Genomic DNA, 14,011 nt, shown 5'->3' with positions numbered 1-14,011 from the left:
AAGAAGAAGAAGAAGAAGAAGAAGAAGAAGAAGAAGAAGAAGAAGAAGAAGAAGAAGAAGAAGAAGAAGAAGAAGAAGAAGAAGAAGAAGAAGAAGAAGAAGAAGAAGAAGAAGAAGAAGAAGAAGAAGAAGAAGAAGAAGAAGAAGAAGAAGAAGAAGAAGAAGAAGAAGAAGAAGAAGAAGAAGAAGAAGAAGAAGAAGAAGAAGAAGAAGAAGAAGAAGAAGAAGAAGAAGAAGAAGAAGAAGAAGAAGAAGAAGAAGAAGAAGAAGAAGAAGAAGAAGAAGAAGAAGAAGAAGAAGAAGAAGAAGAAGAAGAAGAAGAAGAAGAAGAAGAAGAAGAAGAAGAAGAAGAAGAAGAAGAAGAAGAAGAAGAAGAAGAAGAAGAAGAAGAAGAAGAAGAAGAAGAAGAAGAAGAAGAAGAAGAAGAAGAAGAAGAAGAAGAAGAAGAAGAAGAAGAAGAAGAAGAAGAAGAAGAAGAAGAAGAAGAAGAAGAAGAAGAAGAAGAAGAAGAAGAAGAAGAAGAAGAAGAAGAAGAAGAAGAAGAAGAAGAAGAAGAAGAAGAAGAAGAAGAAGAAGAAGAAGAAGAAGAAGAAGAAGAAGAAGAAGAAGAAGAAGAAGAAGAAGAAGAAGAAGAAGAAGAAGAAGAAGAAGAAGAAGAAGAAGAAGAAGAAGAAGAAGAAGAAGAAGAAGAAGAAGAAGAAGAAGAAGAAGAAGAAGAAGAAGAAGAAGAAGAAGAAGAAGAAGAAGAAGAAGAAGAAGAAGAAGAAGAAGAAGAAGAAGAAGAAGAAGAAGAAGAAGAAGAAGAAGAAGAAGAAGAAGAAGAAGAAGAAGAAGAAGAAGAAGAAGAAGAAGAAGAAGAAGAAGAAGAAGAAGAAGAAGAAGAAGAAGAAGAAGAAGAAGAAGAAGAAGAAGAAGAAGAAGAAGAAGAAGAAGAAGAAGAAGAAGAAGAAGAAGAAGAAGAAGAAGAAGAAGAAGAAGAAGAAGAAGAAGAAGAAGAAGAAGAAGAAGAAGAAGAAGAAGAAGAAGAAGAAGAAGAAGAAGAAGAAGAAGAAGAAGAAGAAGAAGAAGAAGAAGAAGAAGAAGAAGAAGAAGAAGAAGAAGAAGAAGAAGAAGAAGAAGAAGAAGAAGAAGAAGAAGAAGAAGAAGAAGAAGAAGAAGAAGAAGAAGAAGAAGAAGAAGAAGAAGAAGAAGAAGAAGAAGAAGAAGAAGAAGAAGAAGAAGAAGAAGAAGAAGAAGAAGAAGAAGAAGAAGAAGAAGAAGAAGAAGAAGAAGAAGAAGAAGAAGAAGAAGAAGAAGAAGAAGAAGAAGAAGAAGAAGAAGAAGAAGAAGAAGAAGAAGAAGAAGAAGAAGAAGAAGAAGAAGAAGAAGAAGAAGAAGAAGAAGAAGAAGAAGAAGAAGAAGAAGAAGAAGAAGAAGAAGAAGAAGAAGAAGAAGAAGAAGAAGAAGAAGAAGAAGAAGAAGAAGAAGAAGAAGAAGAAGAAGAAGAAGAAGAAGAGATATGATGATACGAGTCGCCACCTGCCGTCATCGCGATTGCAGTTCGACGAATTTACATTCTGGATTAATTGCGACAAAAACGGTTGGCATTTTCCCAAAGATGCTGTTCTTTTTCCTTATTACTTTACTTAATTACTATTTAATTTTGTGAGGCAAAGCAACATTTAAGTCTTGCTATACCAGGAGGAGTTTTGCACACATGCTGTCCATGATGGAGAGAGGATTCAGCTCTAACAGTGAGTGATTGTTGGAAAAGTTTCAACACTTTTGATGCCATTGTGATTAGCAAACACGCTTGGAAAGAAGGGAGACACGTGAGACCCCCAGCTGTTGCTGGAAAAAGCGATGGCCTGGGATTGCCCATTATTTTAGAGGTTTCCCTCGTTGGAAAGAAGTGAAGAGGATCATTGATCTTGCAAAATATATCGGAGCGGAAGGAGTTGATGACATGGAAGAAGAAGAAAGTCGAAGAACTGTTAAAGTCCCATGGAGAAGAACTGTCCACTGAAGAACTTGTGACCCAGATGTCTCATGAAAAAGATAATGAAGAGCCAGACATGGCAGAATTAACAACCAAACTGCTGGAGGAGATCTTCAAGGCAACAAAACTGCCAAATAAATTGCTGTAAGGATGGGATCCTTTTGTGGAAAGAAGCCTGAAGTTCAAGTGGGTTACAAGAAGATTTCTCAGGAGAGGGTGACAAGAAGATTTCAAAGTCACTCATTATCCCTTTTAGTACAGTGAAATCCACCATTAAGAAGTGGAAGACGTATCATACCACCCAGACTCCTCCCAGATCAGGAAGCCCACCCAAACTCTGCAGCCGGGCAAGCAGGAAACTGGTTTGGGATGTCACTGCAAATCCAACAATGACTGAGAGATCTACAAGGCTCTTTGTCTGAGATGGGGTCAGTGTTCATCAATCAACAATATCCCATTCTCTTCACAAAGCTGGCCTCGATGGGCAGGTGGCATTGCTATTAAAAAAAAAAAAAAAAAAAAAAAAAAAAAGATCTAAAATCTCACATGGTGTTGGTGAAAAAGGATCTTGATGATACTGCAGGCATGTGGAGAAAAGTTTTGTAATCAGACGAGACAAAAATTGAAATTTTTGGTCCAAATTCAAAGCATTAAGTCTTTTCCCATTTCTTGTTAGTCTGTAAATTATTTGGCAGAGTGACATTCTTGGGCGCACCATAATTGGCATGATGATAGTACCCACATAACTGCTGTTTTAATAGCACACAGACTTACCTGGTGCGTGCCTCAATTTGACTGCTTCTGAAAGGAGTCTCCCGGATAATCGATTGTTACGTGGCGCAAAACAATCCCATGATGCTAAGTTGTGTTCAGCTGTGGCTCTGTGGAATTGCATGCACTGCCTGGTCCTAACAAACTATACAGGGTGTCCGTCCCTTAAACACGTACCCATTTTAGATGTATTGAATAATGTTTTGAAGTTTTGTTGAGTACTCAACATGTTCACCTTCTCTTTAAATACGTGTCTAAAGGTGTTGAACGAAATTGTCCAAAACTTTTGCACAGGTGGTATGCGCCGAGCAGCACGAGTGATGTGATCACGTAGCTTATCTAACGACTGGGTGCATGGCATAAACTGTCCTTGATTAAACCTCACAAAGAAAAATCACAGGGAGTCAGGTCCAGGCATCTTGGGGGCCAAGCAATGTGTCCACCACAGCTGATCAATTTGTTGGGAGACGTCAAATTAAGGCATTCACGAACAGGTCGTTCATGAGAAAAAAAAAAAAGAAGAAAATAAAATGAATGTGAATTGAAAGAAGGTGGACATGTCGAGAACGAAAGAAAACTTCATTCTTACTATTCCATGTAAATTTAAACGAGAAAGTTGTGTTTTCTTGTCAATAAATAAAAATGGGGATATATAGTGTTACGGTTCTCGGAACCGCATGGATCCAACAGATAGTGGTCCCAAGATAGTTATTCCATTATTATTATACATGTAGATAGTCCCTTTCCTTTTGTTTAGCGGGACAACAAGGGAGTGCGTTGCGATGACCTAATAGCTAGGTTTGCTGAAATCATTTTCTTCTTCATTTCGTCCCCACTCTTCTTTTCGTCTGATTATTCCTGAGGTAAATCAGCCACGTGCGCCTTCGCTGTGAGGTGGGAGTCATGGAGGCCAGCGCGTGCGGCGCCGCTGTGAGGAAACTGCTGCACAGAGCCCTCGTTCCCCAGGTGAGCCCTAAACCTAATGTGTGCAGCGAGTCATATAGTGTGCTTAGCAGTGCGGGATTACTGACTCGAGCTTCCGATGATCTGGGGAAGATTGCCGGTTGCATTAAAAAGGCATACGAATGAATACCTCAAGAGGCTGCACGAATGGTGTCTTTCACAACACAGGAAACACAGCCAGCACGACGCACACGCTGCACGAAACGCGTACGGAGGCCGATAAAGACGACTCCACGCCATGTTGGGTGGGATAAGAGTGTGCGGAGTAGAAGCGGCTTGTTCCTTTTCAACCTCAATATCCTAGCAGAGAGCGCGAGCCACGTGCGTAATGGCTGAACCACGCACACTGTATGGAATGTGCTCGAAGGCAGACACGTACGCCGCTGGCGAAACATGTATGGATTTATCCATAACGATGTACCATCGGCCCTCGCTGGCAGCAGCGGATTCCCCATGGATGGTGAAAGTCTTCTCGTCTCTACGGCCAGTTAAGCTGCGATCGAACCGGGGAATGTACAGTGCGGGCCACGTTGGCGCACGCGTTGATCGGACGCCCGAGTGGGCATGCGGGACCCTCGGCCGGTCGCCGGGTCACGGCCCGGGGGGGGGGGGTTTGCAGGACGATTCGCGTGCCAATTTCGGTGTGGGCGATTCGTGTCATGTCATGGGGTCGGAGCGGAATATTGCCACTGTCTGAGATGGCCTTGCCAGAAACGAAGTGAGGCAGTTTCCGGCCCAAGTTAGTGGGCCACGTGAGGGGTTCGGGCCAATCGGAGCACCCGATTCAGGTGATGACATTCGCTTCGGGGTGGCTCCTCCCCCACGCTGAAAGTCCTATAAAAGGTTGGAGCAGTCCCTCCGCCTCTCTTCTCTTTTCTCTTTCACCCGCTCGATCTGGCCTCACCCTCGTCCCTCAGCATGACCCGCCTCCTGCTGTCTGGACTCCGCCTCATCTCCACCCATACGACATCGATCCCACCCGCCTACCTGGTCCCACCTACCACTCCGTCCTCGCACTCTGGACTCCGCCCCTTCTCCACTCAAGGTCCTCCTTCATGAACAAGGTCTCCACACATGCCACTGAAGCCATATGCGCCCACTGTCGGGTACCACACCACGGAGCATTCCCCCCCTCCCCCGAAACGTATTGGTGGTGCATCGTGCTATCGGGCACAAAGGTACCGAGATCATAGCCTCAACTCCTTTCCCTTCCTGTTGCAATACTCCCTCTTCATCGGGTTTTCTGTGTCTGTGTGTCCTGGCGCCTGTCTGCTTAAGTAAGACTGCAGAAGATTGTTATCATTATTATTGTTATTATTTTCACGTTAAATCTGCTCTGTGCCTGCTTTTGTAAGTTACTTGTTTATTTGCTGCACCACACCTCTACCCAACACACCCCAATAAATATTTTTCGTGTCACATACCATTCCCTGCCCATTGTAAATAAATCATTATTAGGAATGTTCCCAGCTCGTCTTTGTGGTTTCTTTCATTGATAAAGCATAGTCCGAATCCTAGTTTAGCCAGGACTTTATTCCCAACAATCCATTCCTTTTAGTCGGTACGTCCTTGGCAGTGTCGCTCGGCTGCATCCGATCCGTTAAAGTGATCCGGTCCGGTCAAGGCGTACCGAGGGCGTGTTCCCCGGTAATTAAACCACGTGCTTAATTAGGTAACCCGATGAACCCATAGACGGGAGGACCCCAGGTCACACGGCGGAGTTATTGGCGTCCACGATCGGTTAAGCGACCCGCCGCGCCAGCGAATTATCCGTGTGCGACGGCCTACAATTCCGGGGAGTCTGGTGGGAACCGAGATAGCTCGCTTCCCCCACCTAGTGGTCTTCTCACCCAACCCCCGTTCCGCAACAATATTGTTGCGGACCCAGGGCTGGGGGCAAAAAGACCAAGGGGGGGGGGGAGCTACCTCGGGTTCCCACCAGATTCTCTGGAATCGCAGGTCGTCACACACGAATAACTCAGTGATGCGGCGAGTCGCTAATCGACCGTGAATGCCAATAACTCAACCACGCGACAGGGTCTTCCGTCTAATGAATACCGGTTACCTAATGGTCACGTGATCTAATTACCGGAGACACGCCCTCGGAATGCCTTGTTCAAACTGGATCACATCACCGGATCAGATGCAGCTGAGCGCAAATGCCCAAGGACGTACAGGCTCGAAAAACAGATCATTGGGGGATAACATCCCGGCTAAGCAAGCTAAGATACGAACCATGCGGGACCAATGAAGGAAAAGATGAAAACGAGCTGGGAACATTTCAATACAAAGCATTTATTTACAATCAGGTCAGGAAAGGTATGTGGCACAGTAAATGGGTTTATTATGTACAGCAAGGATAGCAAGGAATTTGTGAGGTGTGACAAAAGGCAAGCAATTTACAAAAGCAGACACAGAGCAGACTTATCCCATTAGAACTTCTACAATCTAAACTTATGCTACGACAGGCGCCATCACCTACACACACACAAACCCGAGAAGATTAGATAGCCAGAAGGAAAGAGAGCAGATGAGGACCAACGGCCTCGCAATACCTGGCGCAGTCGGCTGACAATGCAACAGTACGCTTTGGGGGAGAAATACTGGTGTCTAAGGTGTGGGAATGGGCGGTGTGGGGTGGTGCAATGTCGGGGGTGTGGTGTCGTGCCATTGGAAACTGTGATTGCGAATCAGTGGGATGCTCTTTTGTACATCCAAAGGGGATGAGAAAGAGGGGTGGAAAGAGAGTGAGGAGAGAAGATGCGTGAGGCAAAATATTCCTAGCCTAGTCGTGCAAAAGTCTGAGTGTGTAGCGTGTACCTCAGTGGGATGCTCCGCTTGAGCGTTCCCACCTCAAGAGTCGGTGCGTTATCTCCTGCTTATTCACTTTGCTGGGGCTCGTGGAAACGTGTGCTCCGCACTGGTCCAAGAAGAACGTCTGTCACACAACTACGAGTGTCAATCCAGCGACAGGCAGACAACGAGTAGCAGTGAAGAAGAGGGCGGAGCAGAGAGGCGAAGGAGAGGGCGAGGCAGGCAGGCGAAAAAGAGGGTGGACAGCTTCGCGATCTGTCTTTTATAAGCCACGGGCGAAGGGTGGGGTGACGACCCGAATCGCACTTCCTTATTGGACTACGGCGGTCCTAGCCACGCCCTCCCAGGCTCCTGGAGCCAGAAGCAGTCTCATTCGCACATCAGGCGTGACACAGCCCGGAGCTCTGTACCGAACTCCCAGACCGATCTTCCCACGACCTCCCCCCCCCACCCCCCCGGGCCGCCCATCCTGCCGTGTTCTGGCGACTAGACGAGGGTGAATCAATCCTGCATGCCCGTTTGGGGCATCCCTGTCGAGATGCGGTTGGTGCTGTTAACGTCCGTTTCTTGTCCCCGTATCACACGGTCTGAGTACCTTGAGCCATGCAGCACACCTCTGTTTAGTGGTGAATTGTATCAATGCAGAGGTACGAGGAGACGCCGGCATATTTTTCCCGTGTGCGGGGAGATGTTGGTGGTTGAGGTGTTGAGTTTTTGGTGAGCGAGGGGTGAGCAAGGTGAGATGCTGTTGTAAATTGGTGTGCAGATCTGAATGAAAGGGTGCGCCATGCGCACGCCGGGCAGAGTCTTCGTTCTTTTTGTGATTCGCTCACGGGAGGCTGCTTGGTGCTTGTTATTCATTTCGTGTGTGTTTGCTGGCTTGCTTGATTTGATTTGTACCACGGCTAAAAGGAAAGGGTTGAAATGGAAATCAGGATTGAATGGGAGATAGAGATACAATGAGACCTAGCTATAAGACCCACGCAATGCACTTCGTCCTGTTAACCCACTCGACATGAGGGGAAGATCTGACTGCACGAAGACCAACTAAATAACTGCCTGGGGATCGCTGCATGTTGCCTTTGAGGCATGTGGTTTTGCAGAACCATAACAATATATTCAGGGACAGCCTGCGCTAACACTTGCCTTGCATCTAAATATTTGCAACTTTCAGAACTCCATCACGTCATGGGACGCTGATGTGATAAAACAGTTCTGCCTTGCAATTTGCAAGAAACGTTATTTGATAGGTGATGTTTGTGCTTTACAGACACTGTAAGAGAATGGGGCCAAACTTACTGCAATGTTTGAATACCTAAAGTTGAGATGATCTGTTAAGTGATGTAGTGTGTCCATGATACATGGGGAGAAAAGGGGGGAGAGGGGGATTCTTAACAGAGCTCACCCCTCACAGGACCAAAGGCCACTCGAGGTGGGGGCTTTGGGGAAACACAAGGAAAGTGAGACACACAGACAGACAGACGACATTAATACTCCTCCTCATAAAATATTCAATTTTTTTTGTAATTAGAGGTGGGTCGTGAGTAAAAAACTTTTTCAAAAATGGACTTGCTAATGGAGGTGGATCGCAATACAAATATACCTTAATAATAATAATACCATTCCTTTTGTGCTGTATAGGTACAAAGGGCTGCAGAGGGCAGTTTCATTGGCAAGGAGTGCAGTCCTGGATGGGTCGCCACTCCAACGCAGATTACCCCCAATGGTTATTATCCTTGTACACTGGTACTCATTTCACCGACCTCAAAGGATAACAGGCTGAGTCAACCCCACCTGGTGTTAATTAAACGGTCGACAGGGGCTCAAATTCAGGACCCAAAGGTTCCAAGCCAGTCACCTTCAATGCTAAGGCAATAACAAATATACCTTACACACGTGAAAATACTAACCTGCAGTAAATGGAGAGAGAAGATCGCGGGATCCGTGATTTGAGGCACAAAGGAAAGAATGCACAAAAGCATTACTAAGGAAAAATAAAATCGCAAACATTAGTATGTTGCAACCACATATTGATAAAATAAGAATGACATCCATCACTACTAACGACGAAACTTTGTTTGACCCAAGATGATTGAACTTGAATTTTCTCGTTCAAAATACTTCTCAACGGTTTTGATGTATTACTGAGTGTTTGTGGCACTTACCAGGGGACCAACAAACAAGGAAGTAAAGCTGAAAGTACAGCGTGGTACGTGTCGTTTCCCTTTCTCGACTCGACCCCAACAGTGCCGTCCTTTGGGTCGGTGCAGCACCGTAACTTCGGCGAACAACACAGTAAAAATACTGCGCGTACACACACAGGCAAAACAAATAAACCGCGCAGTCTTAATGATCAAACACTCATTCTTGCCAACTATGACGTTAGTATTCCATGCTCCTACAATTCTGAACCTTCTTTTGTGACATTTTTTCACAATAATAAATAAAACGACAGGAAGTAAACCTACCGAGCAGAGGATAGTGACGCAGCCAAAGTACATCATGAATATTGCTTTTGTGACTCTGTTGAATGTTTTCTCATGGTGGGTCTGCAAGACAAAGTAACGAAGGATGAAAATGGGAATGTAAATGAACAGGGCGACTCGAGCAATTGCAAACAAATGGCTACCATCAAGCTCATCTTCATGCTCTGGGTACTGCTCTCAAACATCTTCAAACACAGGCTGGTCAGTTCAGAGGTGAGTGTGTACTATGTATAACTCCAGGACCTAAGGCCATCCTTTGAGCCGAGTAACCAGGCCTTTCCTGCTCATTCTTCCAATTTAGTGACACCATATTTTCCTCCATGCGAGTAGACTCACCAAATTCCTGTTCAATATCAACACCTTTCTTTTACTTTCAACACAAATATTTCCTGACGCTGTTAAATTATTTTATCTCTCCAACTCCATTCTCTCCGAAATGACCCTACTAAAAATATATATAAATTAATAAATAAAAAAACAGCGGCTCCACACAGCTCTCTTTAACAGGCAATGAAAACACAAACAAAAGAAAAACGGGTGCCCCTCGTCTTCCTCTTTTTTTCTCTCTTACCATGGTGTTCTGCAATGCCCTGCCCACTCTCAAACGTCTGCACAGTCTTCCATCACACAATTACTGCTCATATCCTCTTTTCCTTTCAACACATTTCTCTTTCCACCCTCTCTGCTCTTGGCTCAATCACGGCGCCACATCACACCTTTCGACTCGCACATATAGTCAAACTCCATGCACTCAACCGATATTTGGCTTGAAGACATTTGTGGATCACAAAAGAAATATCACCTGAGGCTATCTTTGTTCTTTTCTGTTTGATATGTGGATTGACTGTGAAATGCACACGCGCACGTATGCACGCACGCACACGAAATGTATCCATATTCTATATTACCTCCACCACTGAAGGTGAAGGAGGTTATGTTTTCACCCCTTTCTGTCTGTTTGTGTCTTTCTTGCAAAATCGTAGATTTTTCAAGTATATTGGTTAATCGGTTTGTTTGGTTGTTTGTCTGTCAATCGCCTACAGGTCACAATTCCAAACCGATAGTCATGAAACTTTACCAAGCTGTAGAGGTACTCTCAACTGAGAAGCCTATTGATTTGAGGTCAAAATGTCAAACTTCTAAAATCAATTTTCAACTGAGAAATCATCAATTTACATCAGATTGACTTGGAAATTAAACAGGAATTGCACAGTGCATGACTGAATTGGGAAACCAACTATTTTTGAGGTCAAAAGGTCAAAGGTCAACCTTCTAAAATCATCAATTTCAAACTGAAAAATAATCTATTTTAATCCGATTGACCTGAGCTGCAATTAAAATTGTCAATTTTAATCTTAATGAAATGGACAATTTGATGTATCCATGGCAACCTTTGATATAACCTGGTGTTGTCTTAGTGGTTCGGGTGGCTGGCTTGGGATCCTGGGGTCCTGAGTTTGAGCCCCGTTGGCCAATGAATTAACACCAGGGGGTCGACTCAGCCTGTTATCCTTCCGAGGTCGGCGAAATGAGTACCAGTGTACTGGTCCCGGTGTATGCCCCGGTTAGAATAGGTGTACCATATCCCTGTGTGTCGTAAGAGGCGACCAGGGTTGGCATCCGGCCATAAAACATTGCCTCAAGGAGGGAACCATGATTGCATGGAGCCCGCAAAAAGCTAAACCCTGCTCAGCAGGGAAAAATGGCTGTAAAAAGGCTGTTTTTTTTTCATGGCAACCTTTGGAGAGCGAGGTGGATTTTGCAAGTATCGTGCTTTGCACGATGTCTTTTTCTTGTCGGATACATTTTCCTCTGATGTCTTTGCGGATTGATTCTGATGAAATTTGGTGTACAGGTTGAATGTGTGACAAGGAAGAATTGATTTAATTTTGGTGAAGATCCGAATCCAGATTCAAAATATATATATATATATATATATATATATATATATATATATATATATATATATATATATATATATATATATATATATATATATATATATATATATATATTATTTTAAAGTGATTCTTTACAATTGAGAGATTGAGCCAAAAACGATGTGCAGCATGATATTGCAAAAATGTATTGGGCCTGACATGCTCCAGTGGATCAGGCATTGCACGGCAGAGGCATGCACTCTTCTGAATGCCCTTCTCGTTTTATTATAGTTATTATTGACTGACACTGTCTTAACAGAAAAAAATGAAGGGCAAATACATTTGAGAGAGAAAATTGATGTGGGCAGTCTGACTATGCTCTGGAATGAATTACAACACTGTTGGGAATATATTCACTCAAACATAATCCATAACTAATTACATAAATCCCAAATGGAGTTGAGGCAGTTCAAGGCAAAAGGGGGGGGGGGAGGTCATCCTGATTATCGATTACTTGCAGAGTACCCACCCTAAGGGTGATCTTACTCCAAGCATTATACATGTTATTCTGACACATACCATTATTTGGGTGGTGTATAGGTAACTGACAGCTGCCTCAATCGCTCTTGAAAATAAAATAAAAATAATCCGGGTTGCATGCATGAAGCAAAAACATACCTACTGCTTATAATTCAAAACGCCTTACTGCGCTGGAAAACGTGGGGACAGGAATACTGTGCTGTAAATGATGGAGACTTGTCACCGAGAACGGCCTTACACGATACACATTCACATCGATAATTTCCATCTCTCTCTCCCCCCCTCCCCAAGACCACCCCGATACACTAATTGGGGTCATGCTGATCCTATGTCGCAAATCTTGATGTAATCAGCCCCAAACTGTAGTAGGAGTCGCGCGACACACACACACAAACAAATAAACCCTGGTCCATGAATTATAGTAAGGATACATAAAGAGATTGGATTTGATGGGGGAGATTTAAGAGTTAAACACAAAGGGAAAAGAGGGAGAAGAGCCAGACAAGGGTGGGGTATAGGGGTGACGATGATGTGCCTGGACATCAGATTCTGGTCATTGCGAATTGGGGTTAAAAACACACGAACATTCATCAAGAGATAACTGATGACTGATTAACTCCCAAAGCATTTGCTTTGCAATATACAATGTACAGTATAATATTATACACCAGGACCCCGACATTCGCGGTTCCAAAATCGCGAGTTCCACGCATTTGCGGTAGATAATTTGCGACATGCCATTTGCAGGAAATTGCCCCATGGATTCATGGTTTTTGCGGCGATTATTATTAATTTTTTTAAGTCACGAGTCACGAGCATAATAGCTCCAAAACATATCTTCCACAAGCCATGTATAAAGCAGCTGGATGTACGTGCAGTACAATACTGTACGTACGCAAAAAAAGATATCTTCCACGAGCCGTGAACATGACCTGCTTCCGGTACGTGTATTGTAGCTTTGCGGCATAAACATAGTTTCGCGAGATGTCTCACCAGTGTAACAAGTCATTACCCGCAACGCCATCCCCCGTGAGTTACTTACAAAATGAAAACACTAACAGCATTTATTGATGTATCCAGTAATTACCAGGTCGCTAGACGATGGAAACATTCAGCGCATCTTAGTGCAAGTCACTATCTTACTACAAACAGCACCAGCTGAGATGTTACATTTTAAAAACGCTCAGCATAACCTGTCTGTAGATAGGAAAGATGTCATTTCCTGTGAGTCAAAGAATGGAAACGTTCAGCATATATATTAGTGTAATTAGCAGCGTGCTACATATGGACTAATTACACAATGATATCGCTCACCACATCTATTATCAGCTGCCGAATACAGCATCACATGGAAAAATCCTCCACAAACAATGCGCAGACTACTCACCCTCCCGCAGTTACCCACAATGCACGTGTCAAGATCGTAAGAGAGCGTGCATCTGTGGACTGACATTCCCTGCAGAACACATAAGCCTCATCGAGGAGAAGGGGTACCTGCCGGAGCAGGACTTTGACGGTGATGACACCGGCTTGTTTTGGAAAAAGATGACCAGAAAGTTCATCGCATAGCGCAAGAGCAAGCAGCCGGTATCAAGGCCGCAAAGGACTGGGTATACATTCTCCTCTGTGCAATTGCCGAAAGGGACTTCATGGTAAAGCCCATGATGCTCTCCCGTTCCCTGAACCCACGTGCGCTGAATAACAAAAACAAGCAGGTGCTGCCCATTTACTGGGAGGCGAACAGGAAGGCATAGGTGACGTCTGAACTTTTTGTGGACTGGATCCATACCCGTTTCGTTCCTCAAGTCAAGAGGTACCTGGCAGGAAAGAACCTTTTGTTCAAGGTACTCCTGCTGCTTGACAACGCTCTTGGCCACCCCATAGACCTGAACGGCACATCTTCATCCTCATAAATCATCATCATCTTCATCGTTTTGCAAAGTTACGTGTGCTGTGTTTGTTAAATAAAAAAATTGAAACGGAAAAGGATGACGATGTTTTGTTTTTTGTTTCACAGTACGGTAACGGTATGGTTAATAGTTAGGGAATTTTAGCAAATTGTATTGACCATCTGTGAAAAAATTGCTTACCAACGTATTCATCGAGGTGTCTACTAACACCTATCAATTAGTGCAAACCCAAATCCTTGTGGAAAATTCTGGGGAGCCAATAAAGTTCGGGTGCTCAGAGGGCCTGCGTGAAAAAAAAAATAAAATAAAATAAAAAAATCGGAAAAATTAACTTTTGCCAATATTGACTTGTGGGATGTCTAACTAGGGGTTTTTTGGGGGTGCTGAATCGATTCCAACCATTAGATTTGAGGAAAAATGAATCCCTGGCCGTAAAATATTGATACGATACATTTTTAGACAAGCCGGTAGGCGACATGGCTGCTCGCTCTCGATGGAAAGCTGGCCGACGCGACGAGCCGATATTCATGTACATGCTATCAATCAATTTCATTCTTTGACAATCGAATGGCCACGGCGCGATGATCAGAGTACAAATTAGCGAAACAGAGTATGCATGTATCGGAGATTTTCGTAATTTGTATGTACAGTCCACAATAAGTGTACGAT

The 14,011-nt window shown here is 44.0% G+C and overlaps 1 protein-coding gene across 3 annotated transcripts in view; it reads right to left on the bottom strand.

Annotated features, from left to right (window-relative positions):
- Window positions 1–14,011, bottom strand: part of TMEM116 (transmembrane protein 116) — a 61,115-nt gene that overhangs the window by 9,718 nt on the left and 37,386 nt on the right. For all 3 annotated transcript variants that reach the window (XM_085899658.1, XM_085899657.1, XM_085899659.1), the window contains 3 exons: window positions 8,995–9,075; window positions 8,692–8,830; window positions 8,437–8,510 (listed from right to left, as the gene is read on the bottom strand). In XM_085899658.1, the coding sequence (XP_085755784.1) occupies window positions 8,437–8,510; window positions 8,692–8,830; window positions 8,995–9,075 (294 nt within the window). The remainder of the gene's footprint in view (window positions 1–8,436; window positions 8,511–8,691; window positions 8,831–8,994; window positions 9,076–14,011) is intronic.

Source organism: Eptatretus burgeri, chromosome 10 (assembly GCF_056783735.1).
Source record: "Eptatretus burgeri isolate ZD-2024b chromosome 10, Ebu_testis_v1, whole genome shotgun sequence".
NCBI classification, from domain to species: domain Eukaryota; kingdom Metazoa; phylum Chordata; class Myxini; order Myxiniformes; family Myxinidae; genus Eptatretus; species Eptatretus burgeri.
The sequence above is the reverse complement of the archived record's forward strand: the minus strand, read 5'-3'. Positions and strand labels throughout refer to the sequence as shown.